The 20,152-nt window shown below is 42.3% G+C and overlaps 1 protein-coding gene across 9 annotated transcripts in view; it reads right to left on the bottom strand.

Annotated features, from left to right (window-relative positions):
• The window catches only part of MYPN (myopalladin), a 140,994-nt gene that overhangs the window by 39,872 nt on the left and 80,970 nt on the right, over positions 1 to 20,152 (bottom strand). For all 9 annotated transcript variants that reach the window (XR_010120287.1, XM_055274457.2, XM_063637137.1 and 6 more), the window contains 4 exons: positions 13,886 to 14,027; positions 10,785 to 10,808; positions 6,752 to 6,868; positions 5,902 to 6,274 (listed from right to left, as the gene is read on the bottom strand). Coding sequence is in view for 8 of the 9 variants with exons in the window: in XM_055274457.2 (XP_055130432.1) it covers positions 5,902 to 6,274; positions 6,752 to 6,868; positions 10,785 to 10,808; positions 13,886 to 14,027 (656 nt within the window). In the remaining variant the exon portion in view is untranslated. The remainder of the gene's footprint in view (positions 1 to 5,901; positions 6,275 to 6,751; positions 6,869 to 10,784; positions 10,809 to 13,885; positions 14,028 to 20,152) is intronic.

The raw sequence follows: 20,152 nt of genomic DNA, 5'->3' as shown, positions 1-20,152 counted from the left end.
TTAGCCTCCCAAGTAGCTGGGACCACAGGTGTGTGCCTCCACGCCCAGCAACTTTTTGTATTTTTTCTATTTTTTGTAGAGTTAGGGATCTCGTCGTGTTGCCCAGGCTGGTCTCAAACTCCTGAGCTCAAGCAATTTGCCCGCCTTGGCCTCCAAAAGTGCTAGAATTACAGGCATGCGCCTGGCTGGTTTTATGTTCTTTGGAAATATGTATTGCTTTTGGGACACAGAGACTCTGCATCATAAGGAATACAAAAGAAATTATTAAGGATTTTGAATTCTTAAGATAAAATGCCAGACAAACAACAAACTTGAGATACTGTATCAAGTACTTTTGAAAGCAGTTTTGGCAATGACAATTTCTAGCAGTGTGTGCTGGAGCCAGTTCACTGGCTTTGAAGAACAGATAGTGCACATCTCAACTACCCATTCGATGACTTTCTCTTAGTAGCTTGAAATTGGTGCAAATGCTAAAAATCAGGGCTTTCTCACCCCTGTCAGTCATTAAACATTTGCCAGTGCATCACTGACTTGGAAAACTAGTTCTGAGTAAATCTGCTATGGTTTTAGCAGTAGTCACTGTGCTAGTTGCACATTTGAATCACCTGGAGACTGTAAAAGACAAATGAACCTTGCTGCTTTAGGCACCTGCTCAGAGTTAATTTACCTGGGATGGAATTCAGACAGAGTTATTATTATCTTTTCAAATGTAGGTCAGTCATTCTCAAACTTTACTGGGCCTCAGAATCCTCCGGAGGGCCTGTTAAAACACAGCTTTCTGGCCTCCATCCCCAGAGTTTCTGATTCGGCAGGTGTGGGGTGGAGCCTGGGAGTCTGCATTCCAACCAAGCTTCCAGGTGATGCTGATGCGGCGGGTCTGCCTCCCACAAGGCCCCAGGTGATTCTCACAGTCATCCAGGACTGAGAACCACCGCCCTAAAGAAACGTTTGGCCCCAAAGCATAGGCTTTCCTAGTATATTCTGACTTTTGTGTGACATTATCTCACTTTTAAATGTTAATTATTGTGTTTTCCTGGGTATAGTGGGTGGGTGGTAGGGAGGGGGGAAGAGTAGCAACTCTCAGGGTTATTTCATTTTTTTTCTTTTTTCTTTCTTTCTTTCTTTCTTTTCTTTCTTTTTGACAGAGTCTTGCTCTGTCACCCAGGCTGCAGTGCAGTGGCATGATCTCAGCTCACTGCACCCTCCGCCTCCTAGATTCGAATGATTGTCCTGCCTCAGCCTCCTGAGTAGCTGGGATGACAGGCATGCACCACCATGCCTGGCTAATTTTTGTATTCTTAGTAGAGATGGGATTTCACCATGTTGGCCAGGGTAGTCTAGAACTCCTGACCTCAAGTGATCCACCTGCCTTGGCCTCCTAAAGTGCTGGGATTACAGGCGTGAGCCACCGTGCCCGGCTGGGGTTATTTCTCTAACTCTAGACCAGTGATTTCCAAACTGGCTGCACATTAAAATAATCTGTGGAGAGATTCTGATTCAATTGAGATGGAGGGCATAAATATTTTTTAAAAGCTCACATTTTATTCTAGAGTGTAGCCAGGATGAGGAATCACTGCTCTAGACAGCTTAATATTCAATCTGAAATTTCAAAGTCAGGCTTTGATGATACAAGGTTTAAAAATGACAGCTTCCCTTTCTGTTGCAATTTTAAGATCTACATTATCTCTATTTTCCGTATGTATAGTGAATTGAAGGAACAAGCAGAAAATTGTATCCTTGGCTGGGCGCGGTGGCTCACGCTTGTAATCCCAGCACTTTGGGAGGCCGAGGCCGGCGGATCACGAGGTCAGGAGATCGAGACCACGGTGAAACCCCGTCTCTACTAAAAATACAAAAAATTAGCCAGGCGTGGTGGCGGGCGCCTGTAGTCCCAGCTACTCGGAGAGGCTGAGGCAGGAGAATGGCATGAACCCAGGAGGCGGAGCTTGCAGTGAGCCGAGATTGAGCCACTGCACTCCAGCCTGGGTGAAAAAGCGAGACTCCGTCTCAAAAAAAAAAAAAAAAGAAAAGAAAATTGTATCCTTGAGAAGACTGAGTCAATATATTTGAATGCAAAGTTGTGAGGTTAAACTAATGAGGTTAAAACTAGTAAGAAAAGGTTGTAGGCATGTAGATTTACAAAGGGTGTGGTGTATGTGTATGTGGTGTAAATATATATATTCATATCTATACTAATGTAAACATATACACAAGAGAAAAGGAAGGCAAAGAATATTAAAGAATTATATGGTGCTGAGAACTATGTTTTTAGAGGGCGTCACTACATGATTTAGTAGAAAGACATCTTATATTAATCGGAAGTCTCATGTGGCAGACACTGCTGTCTACTTAATTCCCCCCTTATAAAAGAACCCGATTTTGTTCACGGTGGCAATATGTGCAGCTAAACACTGTACTTCCAGCCTCCTTTGCAACTAGTGTCCCATCTGCCTAAATTCTGGCCAAAGAGGCAGAAGCAGATTTTGGTTGAAACCTCTAAGAAATCTCCTTAGAAGGGATTCTAACATCAAGAGTGTGACTTTCGTCTGAGTGCGGTGGCTCACACCTGTAATCCCAGCACTTTGGGAGGCCAAGGTGGGTGGATCACAGGGTCAGGCATTCCAGACCAGCCTTGCCAACATGGTGAAACTCTTTCTTTGCTAAAAATACAAAAATTATCCAGGCGTGGTGGTGCGCACCTGTAATTGCAGGTACTCGGGAGGCTGAGGCAGGAGAATTGCTTGAACCCGGGAGGCAGAGGTTGCAGTGAGCCGAGATCACGCCACTGCACTCCAGCCTGGGTGACAGAGCAAGACTCCGTCTTGCATAAAAAAAAAAAAAAGAATGTGACTTCTGCCCATTGGCCCTTCTGACTGCCTGAACTGTAGATGTGGTGACTTGACCACAATCAGCCTTCTTGGACCATGAGGGGACCCAGAGAAGAAGCCAGTGTTTGGGATGACAGAGCAGAAAGACAGAAGGAGACTGGATTCTTAATGACCATGGAACCAATATTACAGCCCCAGACTCCCTGTCTACTTTCTTTATGTGAGAGAAAATAAACCCTCAAGTATTTAAACCCTGTTAGTTTGGGTTGTCTGCAACGTGAAGCTCAACTTAATCCTAACTGACGTAACTGAGGACTGAACTCTGACCTTTTTCCATGCTAAATCCTATTCTAAGGAGAGAGAAGTCACTTCTTTTTTTTTTTTTTGAGACGGAGTCCCGCTCTGTTGCCCAGGCTGGGGTGCAGTGACGCAATCTCGGCTCACTGCAAGCTCCGCCTCCCGGGTTCACGCCATTCTCCTGCCTCAGCCTCCCAAGTAGGTGGGACTATAGGCGCCCACCACAACGCCTGGATAATTTTTTTTTTTTTTGTATTTTTTTTTTAGTAGAGACGGGGTTTCACTGTGTTAACCAGGATGGTCTCGATCTCCTGAACTCGTGATCCACCCGCCTCGGCCTCCCAAAGTGCTGGGATTACAGGCGTGAACCACCACGCCTGGCCAGAAAGTCACTTCTACAAGCATAAAATCTCATAAAACAGGTCTTTTTTTTTTTTTTTTTAGAAAGAATCTTGTTCTGTCACCCAGGCTGGAGTGCAGTGGTGCGATCTTGGTTCACTGCAACCTCTGCCTCCTGGGTTCAAGCAATTCTCCCACCTCAGCCTTCTGAGTAGTTGGGATTAAAGGCACACGCCACCACACCTGGCTAATTTGAAATAGGCCTTTTTGACCCCTTGTATGGTGGTTTTGTTTTCATCCCGACTCTGGCATGGCATCACATGACAAACAGCAGATTCCCTTATTTTAACTTGAACATTCCTTTCTACTGACTCCAAGTTTTCAGACAAAACTTAACTCTTTCAATTGCCAGCCATAGAATCCCCAGCCCCACTTATGACTGGTAAGTGCCTGCTTTGAGATGTCCTGCCTTTTTGGGCCAAACCAATGTTCGTCTTCTTGTATTGATTTATGATTTTACCTGCAATTCTTGTCTTCCTGAAATGCATAAAACCAAACTGCAACCTGACTGCCTTGGGTGCACTTTCTCAGGACCTCTGGAGATTGTGTTTCCCTGGGCCGCAGTCACTCATATTGACTTAGAATAAACCTCTTTAAATATTTTGGCAGAATTTTTTTTCCATCATCATACATAACGGCCCCTAAAACTGTTACTGGGGAAGAGACAGTCCTACAAAGGAGGCAATTCCCCAGGAGGTTGTTTGGGGTTACCGGTTCCCTGTAACTCCCTTCTCTGAGAACTTCTCCCACCCACAGTTTCTTCCAAACATAAATCCTCTAACAGTTGAGTGTACTGGGGGAGGGGGCAGGAGGTCACCTGACCAGCCTGGACCAATTAGAATTGGGAGTTGAGGGGCTGAGACTGATTTAGTTAACAGTGGTACTTGACACAGATCATGATGTGGAATGGGGACAAGGCCATGATGGGCCACTTTTGAGCTGATGGGTCTTCAAAGAGAGAAGAATGGATCAGATAAGTAAAGAGGAAACAAGGAGATGCTCACGTAGACAGAGGGTGAACCAGCCATGCAAGCTCCATCAGACAGAGGCTGGACTGACCTGTGATCCTGAGTGACAGGTGAAGAGGCCCAGCTCCCGCCTCTCTAGTTCTTCTTCTGCAGGGTTTGGTTGTGTTTGGTTTATCCATTTCTGCCTATATCCCTGCAATAACCTCTTCCCCTCTTTTTACTTTAAGTGGATTCCTGTTTCCTGTGACTGACAGGACTTTGAGGGGACTGACATTTCTGGATGTGACTTGCTTAGAGGCATGTTTCACAACATTGAATCTTATGTCCAGAATTTTGCCTTATATAGTGGTGAGAAGAATATAAAACTAAACACGAATGGCTTCTAGTGAACATCTCATGGTGATGAGCAACACACAGTGGGCGCACTGGGACTGTAGATTTTGATGTTGATATTTAAAGATTTTTGTAATTAGAAACAATTTTTTATCATTCTGATGTGTGGATGAAACAGGAAATAATAGCAATATCATGCCCTGTATTTGCTTTGTTATGGATGGACATTTTAAACATTGCAACACGGCTTTCTAGAGAGTCAGAGCAACAACCACAGTAGGCTCCTGAGTTGAGTCAGAAAATCATGACCACTTATTCATCCTATTATATTTATCCAGCAGCAGCTAGGAACTATCTAAAAAATACTAAATAGCTTTTCCATAATGACTACAGAAGCTTAAGTTGAAGCAGAAATGGGAAATATAAGGATGAAATTACAGACTGTAAAGACGATTAGACACAAAAAAAGTCTTTATAAGAGAAGCACAGAAGTACTTTACCTGGGACCTCTAATGTCAGAATGTCAGACAAATGTTTCTGAATTAGTTTAAGTGCAACATTGCTTGGAGGTAGATTATTAATTAAGGATAATAGTGATAGTATGCTTCTATTGATGTAAGGATGTACATTTGGCAAAACATTTAATGTGTATTTTCTCATTTGGGAATTCCCCTTTTTGGTTCCATCTTTTTTTTTTTTTTTTCCTGGACAAGTCTTGCTCCGTCACCCAGGCTGGGGTACAGTGGCACGATCACAGCTCACTGTAGCCTGAAACTCCTAGGCTCAACTGATCCTCCTGCCTCTGTCTTCCATGTAGCTAGGACTACAGGTGTGCACCACCATCTCTACTAATTTTTTTACTTAAAAATTTTTCTTTTAGAGACAGGGGTCTCACTATTTTTCCCAGGCTGGTCTCGAATTCCTGGGCTCAAGTGATCCTCCTGCCTTGGCCTCCCAAAGTGCTGGGATTACAGGTGTGAGCAACTGTGCCCAGCTGAGTTCCATTATTTTTAAGGAGATCAGATTCAAGAAAAGATCACGGAAGCTCCTGGTTATTCATCCTACTTTTTACTTACAGTTTGGGTTTGGCCAGAACTGGAGGGGGCTCTTTCACAGGGGAAGAAGGCTCTGGAGTTTTTGTTGCCTGTCCGTTGAACCTCTCCTGGAAAGAATCGGGCCTGGTCTGTCTGGTGGTCACCACACCAGCCTCGGAGGATGCTTCACTTCCTTTGTCATCTTCAGGCAGGTTGAAGTGCACACGAAGCCCAATCCTGGAGCTGGACCGGGGCTCATTGTGGTTCACCAGAACCCCCTCGAGTTTGGGTTTGGGGAGTTGTTCCACAGACAGAGGCTCTGAGTGGGTTGGGGAGGGCTGTGGCTCAATAGCTGCCAGGTTGGTGGTGGAGTTGGCTGAGTGAAGAGACCCGTTGTTGCTGAGGTCCTCATTTCCTGAAAGGACAATCACAGGACCTGAGCTGTCAGCCACTGTAAGCCTGAATTGGGGCATGTGCACAAATGGGAAAGTGTTCACACCAGATGAATGTATGAATGGGAAAATGCTGGTCAAAAACAGATCATCATTGGGGCATTAAAGAATGGTAAGGATACAGGAAAAAATTAAATTAAAAATAAAAAACTAAATTTAAAATCTAAGTACCCTTTTGGGAAGAAATTTAGAAATTTATTGAGGAGATATTCTCTTAGGAAATAAAATGACGACAGCAGGTTAACTGGGGTGGTGGCTGTAAGCGCAATAAGAAATTGAAAATTGGACACTGTTCAAGAACATTTTCCTCAATAATTCAAATCTTTTTAGGAGGGCCAAGCCAGCTTTGTATGAAAAACAGTAAGGAATGGTAACACAAAATCTGCATATTCAAACTCAAAGTCATAGGCTAAACTGTTTTGGCATTAAAGGGTCCTTACCTCTCACGTGCAGCTGTGCAATGCTTGACACTGTGCCGTATTTGTTGCTTGCAGTACATGTGAAGCACCCAGAATCTTCTGCAAACACCTCAGCAATGACCAAGGTGCAAATCTCCTCTATATGCCAGTGAAACAGAATGGTTACTGACTTAATTATGAAAACAGAATTATAGAATTTACTGATACCAGACGATGATTCTACAAAGTCAGTATAAAAAGCTGGCTATATTAATTCTTTGAAAACAATTGGTCAAAACAATTATTTGATTGAATTGACTGATTAGTAGGCAAAATGAGTCAAAGAATGTAGAAACAATAACTCCATGCAGACAGGCCACGTACTGATAAGGGGATTTTTGTTTTTTTTTAGACAGAGTCTCGCTCTGTGGCCCAAGCTGGAGTGCAGTGGCAAGATCTCGACTGACTGCAACCTCCACCTCCCAGGTTCAAGCGATTCTCCTGCCTCAGCCTCCCGAGTAGCTGGGACTACAGGCATGTGCCACCAAGCCCGGCTAATTTTTGTATTTTTAGTAGAGACGAGGTTTTGCCGTGTTGGCAGGCTGGTCTCAAACTCCTGACCTCAGGTGATCTGCCTGCCTCAGCCTCCCAAAGTCCTGGGATTACAGGCGTGAGCCCCCATGCCTGGCCTGACAAGGGGATTTTGTAAAAATATGGATTCTCAGATGATCTTCTATTTTTATGTCATCAGTACAGATGGCAAAAATCGAAATGAATAACAATAAACTTTTCAAAAATCACAAAAACAAATTAGGAGTCAAAGGAAAAGGAAGTTTCTGTGAAATTAAAGGACTAATAAAACATTTTCTAAGCCTAGATCTCTATTTCCCTGGGGAATTTTGCACTGAGATTATTTTTAACAAGGACCACAATTTAAAATTGGACAGCAAATAAATATTTTGCTTTACTAGTAGTAATGAGCTGATAGAGTAACTTGAAATTCTGTGTGAAAGAAGAGTGAAATGCATTTCTACTTTTGTATTACTGTGGTAATTCTTATGGATTACTCTGATACACTGTGAACGATGATTCTCTGTGAATAACTAGAGGTGATTCCCAAGTAGAACCACATGATTACAGTCCAAAATTATTAAAGTTATATATTCCTTGACAGCTAATAAAGAGGAGGTATAAGACAGTAGCATAAACCTCCAGTTATCACTCCATTGAACTGACATTGAAAACAAAATTATTAAAAAATAGTTGCATTAGGAGAAACTTGGCAGGCATCTCAGTGCTTCATGATAATTGAATTGAATTAACTAGACCATTTCTAGGAAATCTGGCCAGGGGGGCATGGCAGGCAGTATTGAGTATTGCTGTTTGAATGTGTCCCCCAGTGCTCATGTGCTGGAAACAATCCCCAGTGCTTCAGTGTTGGGATGTGGAGCCTAAAGGGAGGTGTTTAGGTCATGATGCCTCTGCCCTAATAAACGGATAAATGTGATCGTGGGATTGGGTTCATCATGAAAGTAAGAGTGGCCCCCTCTCTCTCTCCCTCCCTTCTGTTGTGCACTTGCTCTCTTGCTCTTCTGCCTTCTGCCATGGAATAGCACAGCATGAAGGCCCTCACCAGATGCAGGCCCCTTGATCTTGGGCTTTCCAGCCTCTAGAACTGTAAGAAATAAATCCCTGTTCTTTATTAAAAATCACCCAGTTTCAGGTATTCTGTTACAGCAGCACACAGTGGACCAAGGCAAGTACCCACTCAGTAACTCTTCATCCTCCTATCTCCTTGTTGATAGAACCCTGGCTTTGTCTACTCTACTTGGAGTGGTCATATATTTCGAAGAAAGCTGGCCCCTCTCAGCCTCAGGTGGTAAATCATGACTGGTCTAAGCCAGTCAAGCTAACTCTATTCTTGTTAAGTGGTAGTTAAGACACACAATTCCAGTCAGTGTGATATTGAAACCATCACCACAGGGTTGACAAGAATTGCATGCTAGGTTCTGGACAGAAATATAGTTAAGCATTAATCAGGCTGCACTTTGACCCACTTTCTTTGTCACTAAAAGTCACATAGCACTAGATCCTGACCTTTTACATCCCCTTGTTCCTATGGATAGGATTTCTGACATTAGGATCATAAGACTGTTTAAGAATTGATTTGCATCCCCATTGTTGCTATAGACAGGATTTCTTTTATTTTTTATTTATTTGTTTTTGAGATGGAGTCTCGCTCTGTCACCCAGGCTGGAGTGCAGTGGTGCGATCTTGTTTCACTGCAAGCTCTGCCTCCCGGGTTCACACCATTCTCTCGCCTCAGCTTCCCGAGTAGCTGGGACTACAGCTGCCCGCCACCGTGCCCGGCTAATTTTTTTGTATTTTTTTTAGTAGAGACAGGGTTTCACTGTGTTAGCCAGGATGGTGTCGATCTCCTGACCTCATGATCCACCCGCCTCGGCCTCCCAAAGTGCTGGGATTACAGGCGTGAGCCACTGCACCCAGCCGCTATAGACAGGATTTCTAACATTAGAATCATAAGGCTTCTATTTTTTTTGAGACAAGGTCTTGTTCTGTTGCCCAGGCTGGAGTGTAGAGGCATAATCTTGGCTCACTGCAACCTCCACCTCCCAGGCTTGAGTGATCCTCCCACCTGAGCCTCCCGAGTAGCTGGGACCACAGACATGCACCACCATGCCTGGCTAATTTTTAAGTTTTTGTAGAGGTACGAGTCTCGCTATATTGCCCAGGCTGGTCTTTAACTCGTGTGCTCAAGCAATCCTCCCACCAAAGTGTTGGGATCACAGGTGTGAGCCACTGTGCCTAGCCTCATAAGACTTTTGTTTAAGGATCTCTTAAGACATTTTTTTCAGACCATGAATTCCAGCAACTAGTTTGAAGACCCCCACAGAAGATCGAGATCAGCGTGAGAACCTGGCTTCTTCATCTCCCTGTCCCATGACTTCACCCCGCACTTTTCAACCAACCAGTGATCTCCGCTCTTCAACCCACTCTAAAACCCTTAAAAACCCTACCCCAGCTAATTTTTGTAAATTTAGTAGAGATGGGGTTGTATGTATGTTGGCCAGGCTGGTTTCGAACTCCCAACCTCAGGTGATCCACCAGCCTCAGCCTCCCAGAGTGCTGGGATTACAGACGTGAGCCACCATGCCCGGCCTGAAGAGAGAATTATAATAATGAGATCACAAACCAGCTTTCTCTCACAAGGTTGCAAATACAATCTGATTTTTCTGGGTGGTCACAGAGAGGGCATTCAGATGTTTATGCCCTGTTTTGTGAGTGACTTGTATTTTCTAACTTTGCCTACTGTCACTTGTATCTCATCTTAGTATCCTCCCAACCAAATCTAATAACATCACAGATATTTTATTGAATCTCTGCAAGCTTCAAAATCTGATGACACGTAAGTTTTGAGATACCTAGGCTATGGAAATGAAATTGACCTAGCATTATAAAAATTGCTTTGCTTAGTTTTGAGAGGGCTCAAATGGTGGCCATTTATGGGGGAAAAATATTCCTAAGAAACACTTCTCAATAAACAAGAACCAGCTGCCTTCATATGAGGTATTAAATATATATTCCAGATTTGCACATGCACCCCTCCTCTCCTCCTACAATAATAGCTATAGTTCATTTGGATGGTTTTTTTTTTTTTGAGCCCAGGCTGGACTGTAGTGTCACCATCTCGGCTCACTGCAACCTCCACCTCCCAGGCTCAAGCGATTCTCCTGCCTCAGCCTCCTAGGTAGCTGGGATTATAGACGTGCACCACCATGCCTGGCTAATTTTTGCATTTTTAGTAGAGATGGGGTTTCATTTTGTCGTGTTGGCCAGGCTGGTCTTGAACTTCTGATCTCAAGTGATCCGCCCGCCTCGGCCTCCCAAAGTGCTGGAATTACAGGCATGAGCCACTGCACCTGGCCCATTTGGATCTTTTTTTCCTAAAACTTTATTTTTCACTTTTTATTCATCTCAGTGTAACTTCATTATGTATTCTTGTATATATAAAATCACTCATATACTAATAAATTAAAGTTGAAATCATCTTTACCTGGCTCTGCCATGGATCGAGGTTCTAAAAGAAAAGAAAAGAAAAGAAAAGATTCTGAGCATCATTTATTTTACTGAGAAACTACATGTTCATCAGAAGCTTCCTATAGAATTTCAGTCTCTTGCACACTCAGGAGTGATACAATAAGGTTATGTGACAATATTAAGTAAGATGACCTAAACAGGGACAGGATGGATATTACAGAAAGGTAGCAAAAGAGCAAAAACTTTTTTTTTTTTTTGGAGACTGAGTTTTCACTCTTGTTGCCCAGGCTGGAGTGCAATGGCACGATCTCGGCTCACTGCAACCTCTGCCTCCTGGGTTCAGGCAATTCTCCTGCTTCAGCCTCCCAAGTAGCTGGAATTACAGGCATGTACCACCACGCCTGGCTAATTTTTGTATTTTTAATAGAGATGGGGTTCCATCATGTTGGCCAGGCTGGTCTTGAACTCCTAACCTCAGGTAATCTGCCCACCTCCGCCTCCCAAAGTGCTGGGATTACAGGCATGAGCCACCGCGCCTTGCCCAAGAGCAACAATTAAATGATATTGCTTCCTCTTGAAATAAATCTGGGTTTCACTTGGGGTACATAAACCTTAGCCAAGGAGGTTTCTGAGTTAGTTGTATTTCAGAAATGACTCTTGCTTTTATTGGCACTCATTCAGCCTTACCTGAAAAAGGTTTGTGAAGATTGAGAGATTGTTCTTGGCTTTGGGGTCTGATATCCTAATAAAGTGTACACTATACCTCCTGCTCTGAGGTTTCTAAGATTAAGAGCCTCAAGATAGATCAGTTTTTTCAAGAGTAGGTTTTTGTTTTTTTTTTTTTTTTTTTTTTTTGAGACGAAGTCTCGCTCTGTTGCCCAGGCTGGAGTACAGTGGCAAGATCTCGGCTCACTGCAACCTTCGCCTCCCGGGTTCAAGTGATTCTCCTGCCTCAGGGTCCTGCGTGGCTGGGACTACAGGCGCCTGTCACCACACTCAGCTAATTTTTGTATTTTTAGTAGAGACGGGGTTTCACCACGTTGGCCAGGCTGGTCTCAAACTTCTGGCCTCACGCCCGCCTCGGCCTCCCAAAGTGCTGGGATTAAAAGGCATGAGCCACCATGTCCAGCCAAGAGTAGGTTCTTATCTTAAAATTCTTTGGGCTTCATGAAAGTGCCCACGGTGGTACTGAATACAGGTGTTTGATTGATATTGAATTGCCAACACTCAAAAAGTAGTCGTTGAACTTAGTTTTAATCTTCTACACTGGTAGACCCATTGAAGTTTTTTCTTCTCTCTCTCTCAGTTTTTTTTTTTTTTTTTTTTTTTGAGGTAAGTTCTCACTCTGTTAGCTCAGGCTGGAATGCAGTGGCGTGATCTCAGCTCACTGCAACTCTGCCTCCTGGGTTCAAGTGATTCTCCTGCCCCAACCTTCAGAGTAGCTGGGACTACAGGTGCATGCCACCACACCTGGCTGAGTTTTTTTTTTTTTTTTTGGTGGAAACAGGGTTTCACCATGTTGGCCAGGCTAGTCTCAAACTACTGACCTCAAGTGATCCGTCTGCCTTGGCCTGGCCTCCCAAAGTCCTGGGATTACAGGTGTGAGCCACTGTGCCCAGCATCTCTCAGTTTAAATGGCATTCACAATATATTGTTGTTGCTGCTACTACCAATAAAACCTGACAGTAGCTCTGATTCATATGTCACACTGATCTACAGACTACTATTTTGTGATAGGCAGAAAAAGATTAAGAAAAAAGCAAATAACTCACCACAAAAAATGATGTGTGTGAGGTAATACATATGTTCATTAGCTCAATTTAGCCATTCTACAATGTATATATATTTCAAAACATCATGTCGTACATGGTAAATTGTAAAATTTTTATTAATCAATGTAAAAAATAAAAAAATAAACAAAAGTTATACATGTTAATTATGGAAAAACTAAAAAAATACAGAAATGCAAAAGGAAGTAAAACAATTGACCCTAGACTCACTGCCCAGAGAAAGACTGCCAATATTTTAGCAAATTTCTTTCCCGAGTTTTTCTATAATAGATTGTTCTCATAGTTAATAAAACACATTTTTAAAAAGCAAGTATGTTGCAATGTAGTTTATGGCTGAAATGGGTCAAGGAGAAAGCACTGCATGACAAGGTGAAAGCATTGTGCGATAAGAAAAGAAGAATTAACCATATAAATTTCTAAATAATTCTTACAACAAAAAAGAGCAAGAACCCAATGTGAAATAAAGAAATACAGAGACTTAAGTAAATATGAAAAAAAAAAGTTTCATCCCAGATTTAATTAGTGAAGTGCAGATTAAAACAAGTGTTCCCATTTTTGGCCTATAAAATTAGTGAAGTTTTTAATAAAATGGTTAACACTCATTGTTGGTGAAGGTGTGAGATGAAAGGCATTCCCACGTATTGTTGGTTGTAGTAGGATATAGCTAGGGCGACGTGTGTCCCAGTTCAACTGGGACAGACCTAGTTTATGCCTGGTATCCCTGTATAATTATTAATAGCATCCTCTTTCACTCCCCTAAAGGATCTCATTTTGGCTGATTAATTGTGTGATCATCCTAAATTTAGTTCAACCCTTTGGGGTGGCATTTTGGCAACATATTTTAAAAGCCTTAAAAAAGGTAAATTTATAGCAGCAATGCTTGTACTAGAAATTTATTCCAAGGCAATAACTGTAGATATTCACAGCTACTGGAGAGGCTGAGGCAAGATAATCGCTTGAACCAAGGAGGCGGAGGTTGCAGTGAGCCGAGATTGTGCCACTGCACTCCAGCCTGGGTGACAGAGTGAGATTCCATCTTAAAAAATAATAATAATAAGGAGGCTCTGTGTTTATTGACATGGAAAGGTGTTCATTAAATGTTGAGTAAATAATCAATTTACAAAAAAGAATATGATGCTTTTCTTTAAAAACTATGCATGGAAAAATTCTTGGAGAACATATACTGAAATTAACAGGAGTATGATTACAGGTGTGTTTTATTCTTTTTGACTATATTTTTAATTAGTTGTTAAAAAGTTATAAAAATAAGTGTACAATAAGTTCATAAAAACAAGATATCAGAAAATAATTTAAAGCATTAACTTACTTTTCTGTAAAATCCTAAAATCTGGAGAATCTTCTATTAAAGTCCCTTCTCTATACCACTCAACCTTAGGAGATGGAGCTCCTTTTACTCTGCATTCAAAGACAACCAGCTGACCCTCAGAAGCTGACAAATTTTGTAGCATCTATAATGATAAGAAGAACGTAGTTAGAACAAAAAAGTACACATTTTTGTAATCTAGTTCCGGTGTTGAATTTTAGAAGAAGATGCCATCTCCATATTTGGATTTTTCTCCAAAGCATCTACATCTCTAGCAGCTTCAGTTCTGTGGATGTGCATTCAAAAGTAGTTTTGAGAGCTTGTTTGGAGGTTCTAGCAGGGGAGCGCGGCTATGTCTATGCCCTTGACCTAAGATCGGTCCTCCTCTATCAGGGATGGTCATCTTCTTCCACTGAGCGCACAGCTTCGGGAGGGACACACATGGAACAGTGAGGGAGAAAGAGGACACCCGCATAGCCAGCCTGATCAGCTGAATTAATTCTGGCCATCAATGGGGTGACAGATATCACAGCCAGATCGCCCTCACATCCCAAAAGTAGGTTTGAAGACAGAATCATCTGAGCCCATATAAAGCTTTTCCCTCACTATTGTTTTCCTTTCTCTCTCTACCAATGCTAAGTAAATTTATTAAATATTAGGCAAGACATTTTGAGTAATGTAGCTACTTTTAATATAGTATCTTTGGGGTGGTTTTTTGTTGTTGTTTTGGTTTGGGGTTTTTTTTTTTTTTTGGTCAGGGGTTTTTTTGTTTGTTTGTTTGTTTGTTTTTTCTGAGACAGGGTCTCACTCTCTTTCCCAGGCTGGTGTGCAGTGTTGTGATCATGGCTCACTGCAGCTTCAACCTCCCAGGCTCAAGCGATCCTCTCACCTCAGCTTCCTGAATAGCTGGGACTAAAGGCACAGGTCACCACGCCCGGCTAATTTTTTTTTTTTTTTTTTTTTTTTTTTTTTGTAGAAACAGGGTTTTGCCATGTTGCCTAGTCTGGTGTCAAACTTCTGGGGTCAAGTGATCCACCCGCCTCGGCCTCCCAAAGTGCTGGGATTACAGGCTTGAGCTACCGCACCCGGCCTCAGTACCTCTGTTCTTAAATGCCCAAGTGGTGTTTGATTTCCAGAAATAATAATAATCTTTAAATCTGCAGTGAGTATCTACTACATGTGCTCAACATAGGAGTGATGTATTAGTCCACAAAAGAACGTGGCTGCTCATAATGTGGAAGGGTTTTATGGCCCAAGTAACTGGTTCTGTCTTCCTAGCTTTGCCTTGTTTACATTCTGCAGTCCTGGAAATTGATTTTCATTTTGCTGTTTTGTTTTTCTTATGTGGTCTTTACAGGATAGCCTCACTAATCTGTTGAGGAATAAAAACAATCACAATCTTTATAAAATCCTAGTCACACATACAGTCATATGTCATTGTAAAATACATTGTAAATTTGCGAAGGAAATCACTAAATGCTTTTCCACACTCCCACAATAAAAGGTTTATAAAGACCACTTTGAATTGTAAGATATCAGTGTATTCTGTACTAGACTCTAGAAGATAATAAAATGCACATTGTTTCACAACTAGTTTCTTATTCATCATGGTTTGTGAGCTGAAAACCTTACATTCTTTTCTGTAGTTGGCACTTCATGTGATTATGAAATGCTTCTTCGGCACGTGTATTGGCATATTTTTGTTTTTCATTTGGCCTAAAGACTGTAAGCATAAAAAGGTTACAACTAAACTTTCTCCACAAACTCTGTAAGCAACAAACGCTGCATGGCTTTCTATTATTACAATTTTTGGACCTGCATTTAGGAAATACTGGCTCTTGCTTCAGGGAAGAGGAAAGCCAATCGTTTTTTCTCTTTTGTCATTCGCTGTTATGAATATTTCGTTATTTTTTTACAGTTCTTGTCTGAACAACTTATGATATTCTGTACTTGGTCCTATCGTACTTAATAGCATTTACCTAAGGAGAACATGGAGCTGGGGAAAACCACATAGCATTAGCTGTGTAAGAGACTTTCACCTCAGGGATGTTTTGCATTGATATTGTGACAGCCAGGGGGCGCTGTAATTCAATGTTAGTGTTTTATTCTTTCTGAGGTCCCAAATTTGCTGAAGTAATTCAGGACGGGATTAGCACCGAGCGGTTTCTGAATTAATAAAGAACTATTTGACCGAAAAATCTAATTATTATTTGTCTTCCCAAAACATTTACTAATGACAAGAACGGAAAACAGGAAGCATCAGTGAATTTTGGGTGCTCCCGGCAAACTGGTGAGTGTGTCCTCCACCCTGACCTCTGAGCAAATTGTGTGCTCAAATGGCAGCTTTGGGGCCCACTGAAAACTTTAATGGCACTTAGACACCCTCCTGGAGTTTATACATATAAAGTTTTCGTTCCTTCTTGAGGCAAACCAATTAGAAAACCAAACCAAACATCAAAAAAGGTGGTGGTGGCAGAAGGGGTTGAGTAAATGAAACAGTACATTCACAGTAGAATGAGGTCAATCTAATATGCTCTGACATGGCCTAAAGTTCAGCTCAGATATATGAGCCAGTTCTCAATCTGCAGAGGTTACACGAAAGCCCTGCTTGCAAAAGGATCTTGAGAAAATATGTTGCTCATAATTTAAACCATCAGTTGGTTGTTATTCATTTGACATCAAAGGCCAAGACTTTATGTCCTATTCAAGAGCCCAGCCTAGTTATGTGAGATACTACAGTGTATGGAATGGGCCTCCTAATGTCTGTGATGGAAGTTCATTCCAGTGTGGCACATCATCAATACTCAGTAAAGGAGGTGCCAAGGGTCATCTCACAAGCCACTTAGAAAACTGTTAAGAGTCATAGTTGTAAGGATGATGATGGTTGTTATTGCTGAAAGCTGCTTTTCTACAAAGTTTCATGAGAAAGAGCTGGCTCACATTGCCACAGATCAGGATCCAAACCAGTTACACTATTAGAACATAGTGTAGCTGTCATCACGTTCATCACAGCAGTAGGTCTTAGGCTGTTTGTTACTAATGGCATGGGGTGTACAGACTTGATCATATTCATTTTAGCTTCACTGACAACAAATGAGACAGACCAAACAGTCTCCAACTAGCAAAGATTAAGTTAGTCTTTTCTAGGAATTATGAGTCTGGGCTAAAGTCACTATAACCAAAGATCTACAACCTCCTCAGTTATGCAGTATTCAAAGTGCAAATCTATCTTGGGTGTCATCACTAAACTGGTCATCTGGGAGGACATTCTTTGTAAGGTGACTTGACAACATAGAGACTTGGGAAGCATGTCTTCTTCCATGGCCATTTGACATTTTGCTTTTTTTCTCTATTCCTCCTAAAGATACTCTGAAGTCACAAAGTAATGAAAATAATAATTTCTTCTTAGCTGAAATGGAAGGGTTTTTTTGTTTTGTTTTGTTTTTTTGTTGTTTTGTTTTTTGAGATGGAGTCTCACTCTGTCACCCAGGCTGGAGTGCAGTGGTATGATCTCGGGTCACTGCAACCTCCACTTCCTGCGTTCAAGTGATTCTCCTGCCTCAGCCTCCCAAGTAGCTGGGACCATAGGCAAATGCCACCATGCCCGGCTAATTTTTGTGTTTTTAGTTAGAGATGGGGTTTTGCCATCTTGGCCAGGCTGGTCTTGAACTCTTGGCCTCAAGCGATCCTCCTGCCTCAACCTCCCGAAGTACTGGAATTACAGTTGTGAGCCACCTTGCCTGGCCTGAAATGGAAGTTATTTGCCACAGAATAAATGTGCGCCTGCTTTGTGCCCAGCACCATGCCCACTACTATAAATGTGAGTTGAAAGGATATAGTTCTTGCTTAGTAGATCTATAACCACAAACATAATGCTGGGACATCCTTGAGAAAGAGCATCTGCCTTATTGGTTAAAAGATGTCAGCTACAAGGTTCGTTTTGCCATTTTATTTGTTTTTCAATCCAGTTGATAATTTTGCACCTTGGAAGATGCTGCAAATGCACAGTGCTTTAGGCTGGAGTTGGATCAAAGTGGTTTTTACTGATAAAGAACTGTTCGATTGAAAGCTCTTTTGCCCCTTGACTGTCACAAGTGCCCCATGCAATCATTGAGTAAGAAAAGTCTCCAGAATTGATTGAATGGGGAGAGGGGCCCATGAACTCCAGAAATCTGGATCCCACTACCGGCCCAGTTATTTCAGGGTTTCCTGCCTTTGCTGTTATATAATGGAGTGCTCTTTTTCAATTTCTCACTTCCCCTACCCCCTTGCACTCTTCAAATTACTGCTGAAGCAGCTGGGGCCAGGGCTGCTGCAGCCTTGAAAGCCTGCCAAAGCAGCTGCTGCTGGGGTGGGAGCAGTGATAGGAGTAAGATTCTAATTTGATCATCGACCTCCCTTCACACTCAAGAAGTGTGAGTGCTGTTTTCCCCGCATAAACAGAGCAAAAGTATTTTTGATACTGCGTAGAGGATGGAGGATAGTCTATCTCTATCCACAGTTAAAGAGCATTTAAAAACATAGGTATCACCTAAGAGTAGAGTAGTGAACTAGTTTTGGAATCCCACAGTCCTCTCTCAAATTCTACCACTGTTTTGCTGGGCTACTCTCCTTTTCATTTTAACTTTCTTTAAAAGAAGATAAGTACTTCGCTGTCACCAGCGGAGGAAGGAGTTAAATAAAACTCTGCTCTCTAAGCGTTGCTTTAAAAAAAAAACTGGCTTCTTGCCACGATTGGCAAAGAAAGGCTTTGTTGGGCAGTATAGAAAGTGAGTCATAGGGAACGGAATGCCAGAAGTCCCTAAACAAGTAAATAGAGCAGGAATAAGCCAAACAAACATATGCAAATAATCTGTTATCATGGCTCATAGCCACATGATACCATCCATCACTGGTAGCTCTGACTCAGAAATTTGCTAATGACACTGGCAGTGACTATGACCTCAATCCTGCCCTCACTGATGGAAACTAACGCAAGCACATCATTGCTGATAAGTCTTTCTGGAATCTGAGCCACTGCCTATCCTAGTGCCCAATGCCTGAACAATCCTTATCCCATTTATGGAGGCAAAAGCACATATCCTGACGAGGCTGAGAAAGCCTCGTCAGGGTTTGGGTCTGTGTACTAAGGACCATTTTCCCACCATGAAGCTATTTCTTTTAATATTATATCTAACAAAATATGTTAATGATTAATTCATTTTCCTATTTTTATCAAAAGTATATGCATCTGCCAATCAGAGCATCTAATTATTAATAGAAGGAGCTAATCAGAATCACCACACAAACGCAGCTCAATCTGTGGCTGTAATCAAGCTCATGAAAATTAAATGTAAAGAATAAATGTGGCTGGGCACCGTGGCTCACGCCTGTAATCCCAACACTTTGGGAGGCTGAGGTGGGCGGATCACCTGAGGTCGGAGTTCCAGACCAGCCAGGGCAACATGGTGAAACTCCGTCTCTACTAAAAATACAAAATTTAGCCAGGCATGGCGGTGCACACCTATAGTCCCAGCTATTCAGGAGGCTGAGACATGAGAATCGCTTGAACCCAGGAGGTGAAGGTTGCACTGAGCCAAGATCATGCCACTGCACTCCAGCCTGGGTGGCAGAGGGAGACTCTGTCTAAATAAAATAAAATAAAATAAAAAAGTAAAATAAAATAAATGTTAGCTGGGTGTGGTGGCTCATGCTGGTAATCCTAGCACTTTGGGAAGCTGAGGTGAGCGGATCTGAGGTCAGGAGTTTGAGACCAGCCTGACCAACATGGTGAAACCTCATGTCTACTAAAAATACAAAAGATTAGCCAGGCATGGTGGTGGATGCCTGTAATTCCAGCTACTCGGGAGGCTGAGGCAGGAGAATCGCTTAAACCCGGGAGGCCAAGGTTGCAGTGAGCCGAGATCATGCCATTGCACTCCAGCCTGGGCAACAAGAGTGAAACTCCATCTCAAAAAACAAACAAACAAACAAACAAATAAATAAATGTTAAAGTCCTATTGGACTTTTCAAAATAATAACAACTTTTTACCTATTGTTGCCTCTATGGACTCCTATCTGGATATTAGAGACAGTCTTCAAGGTGAACGGGAGAGATCGAAAGGTAAACAGCTTTACTGTCGTGATAAACGTGCCAGAGGTATGCTCTGGGTGATATGCGTCAACCAAAAACGAAATTCTTAGCGCACACCCACTCTGCACCCTCCCCTGCCTGCCCCCTACCATCTGAATGGAACCCTCCTCTCAGCAAGGGCATTCTGAAGCTAACCT

This window comes from Symphalangus syndactylus, chromosome 4, assembly GCF_028878055.3.
Source record: "Symphalangus syndactylus isolate Jambi chromosome 4, NHGRI_mSymSyn1-v2.1_pri, whole genome shotgun sequence".
NCBI classification, from domain to species: domain Eukaryota; kingdom Metazoa; phylum Chordata; class Mammalia; order Primates; family Hylobatidae; genus Symphalangus; species Symphalangus syndactylus.
Note: the sequence above shows the minus strand (reverse complement) of the source record. Positions and strands in the feature narration are given on the sequence as shown.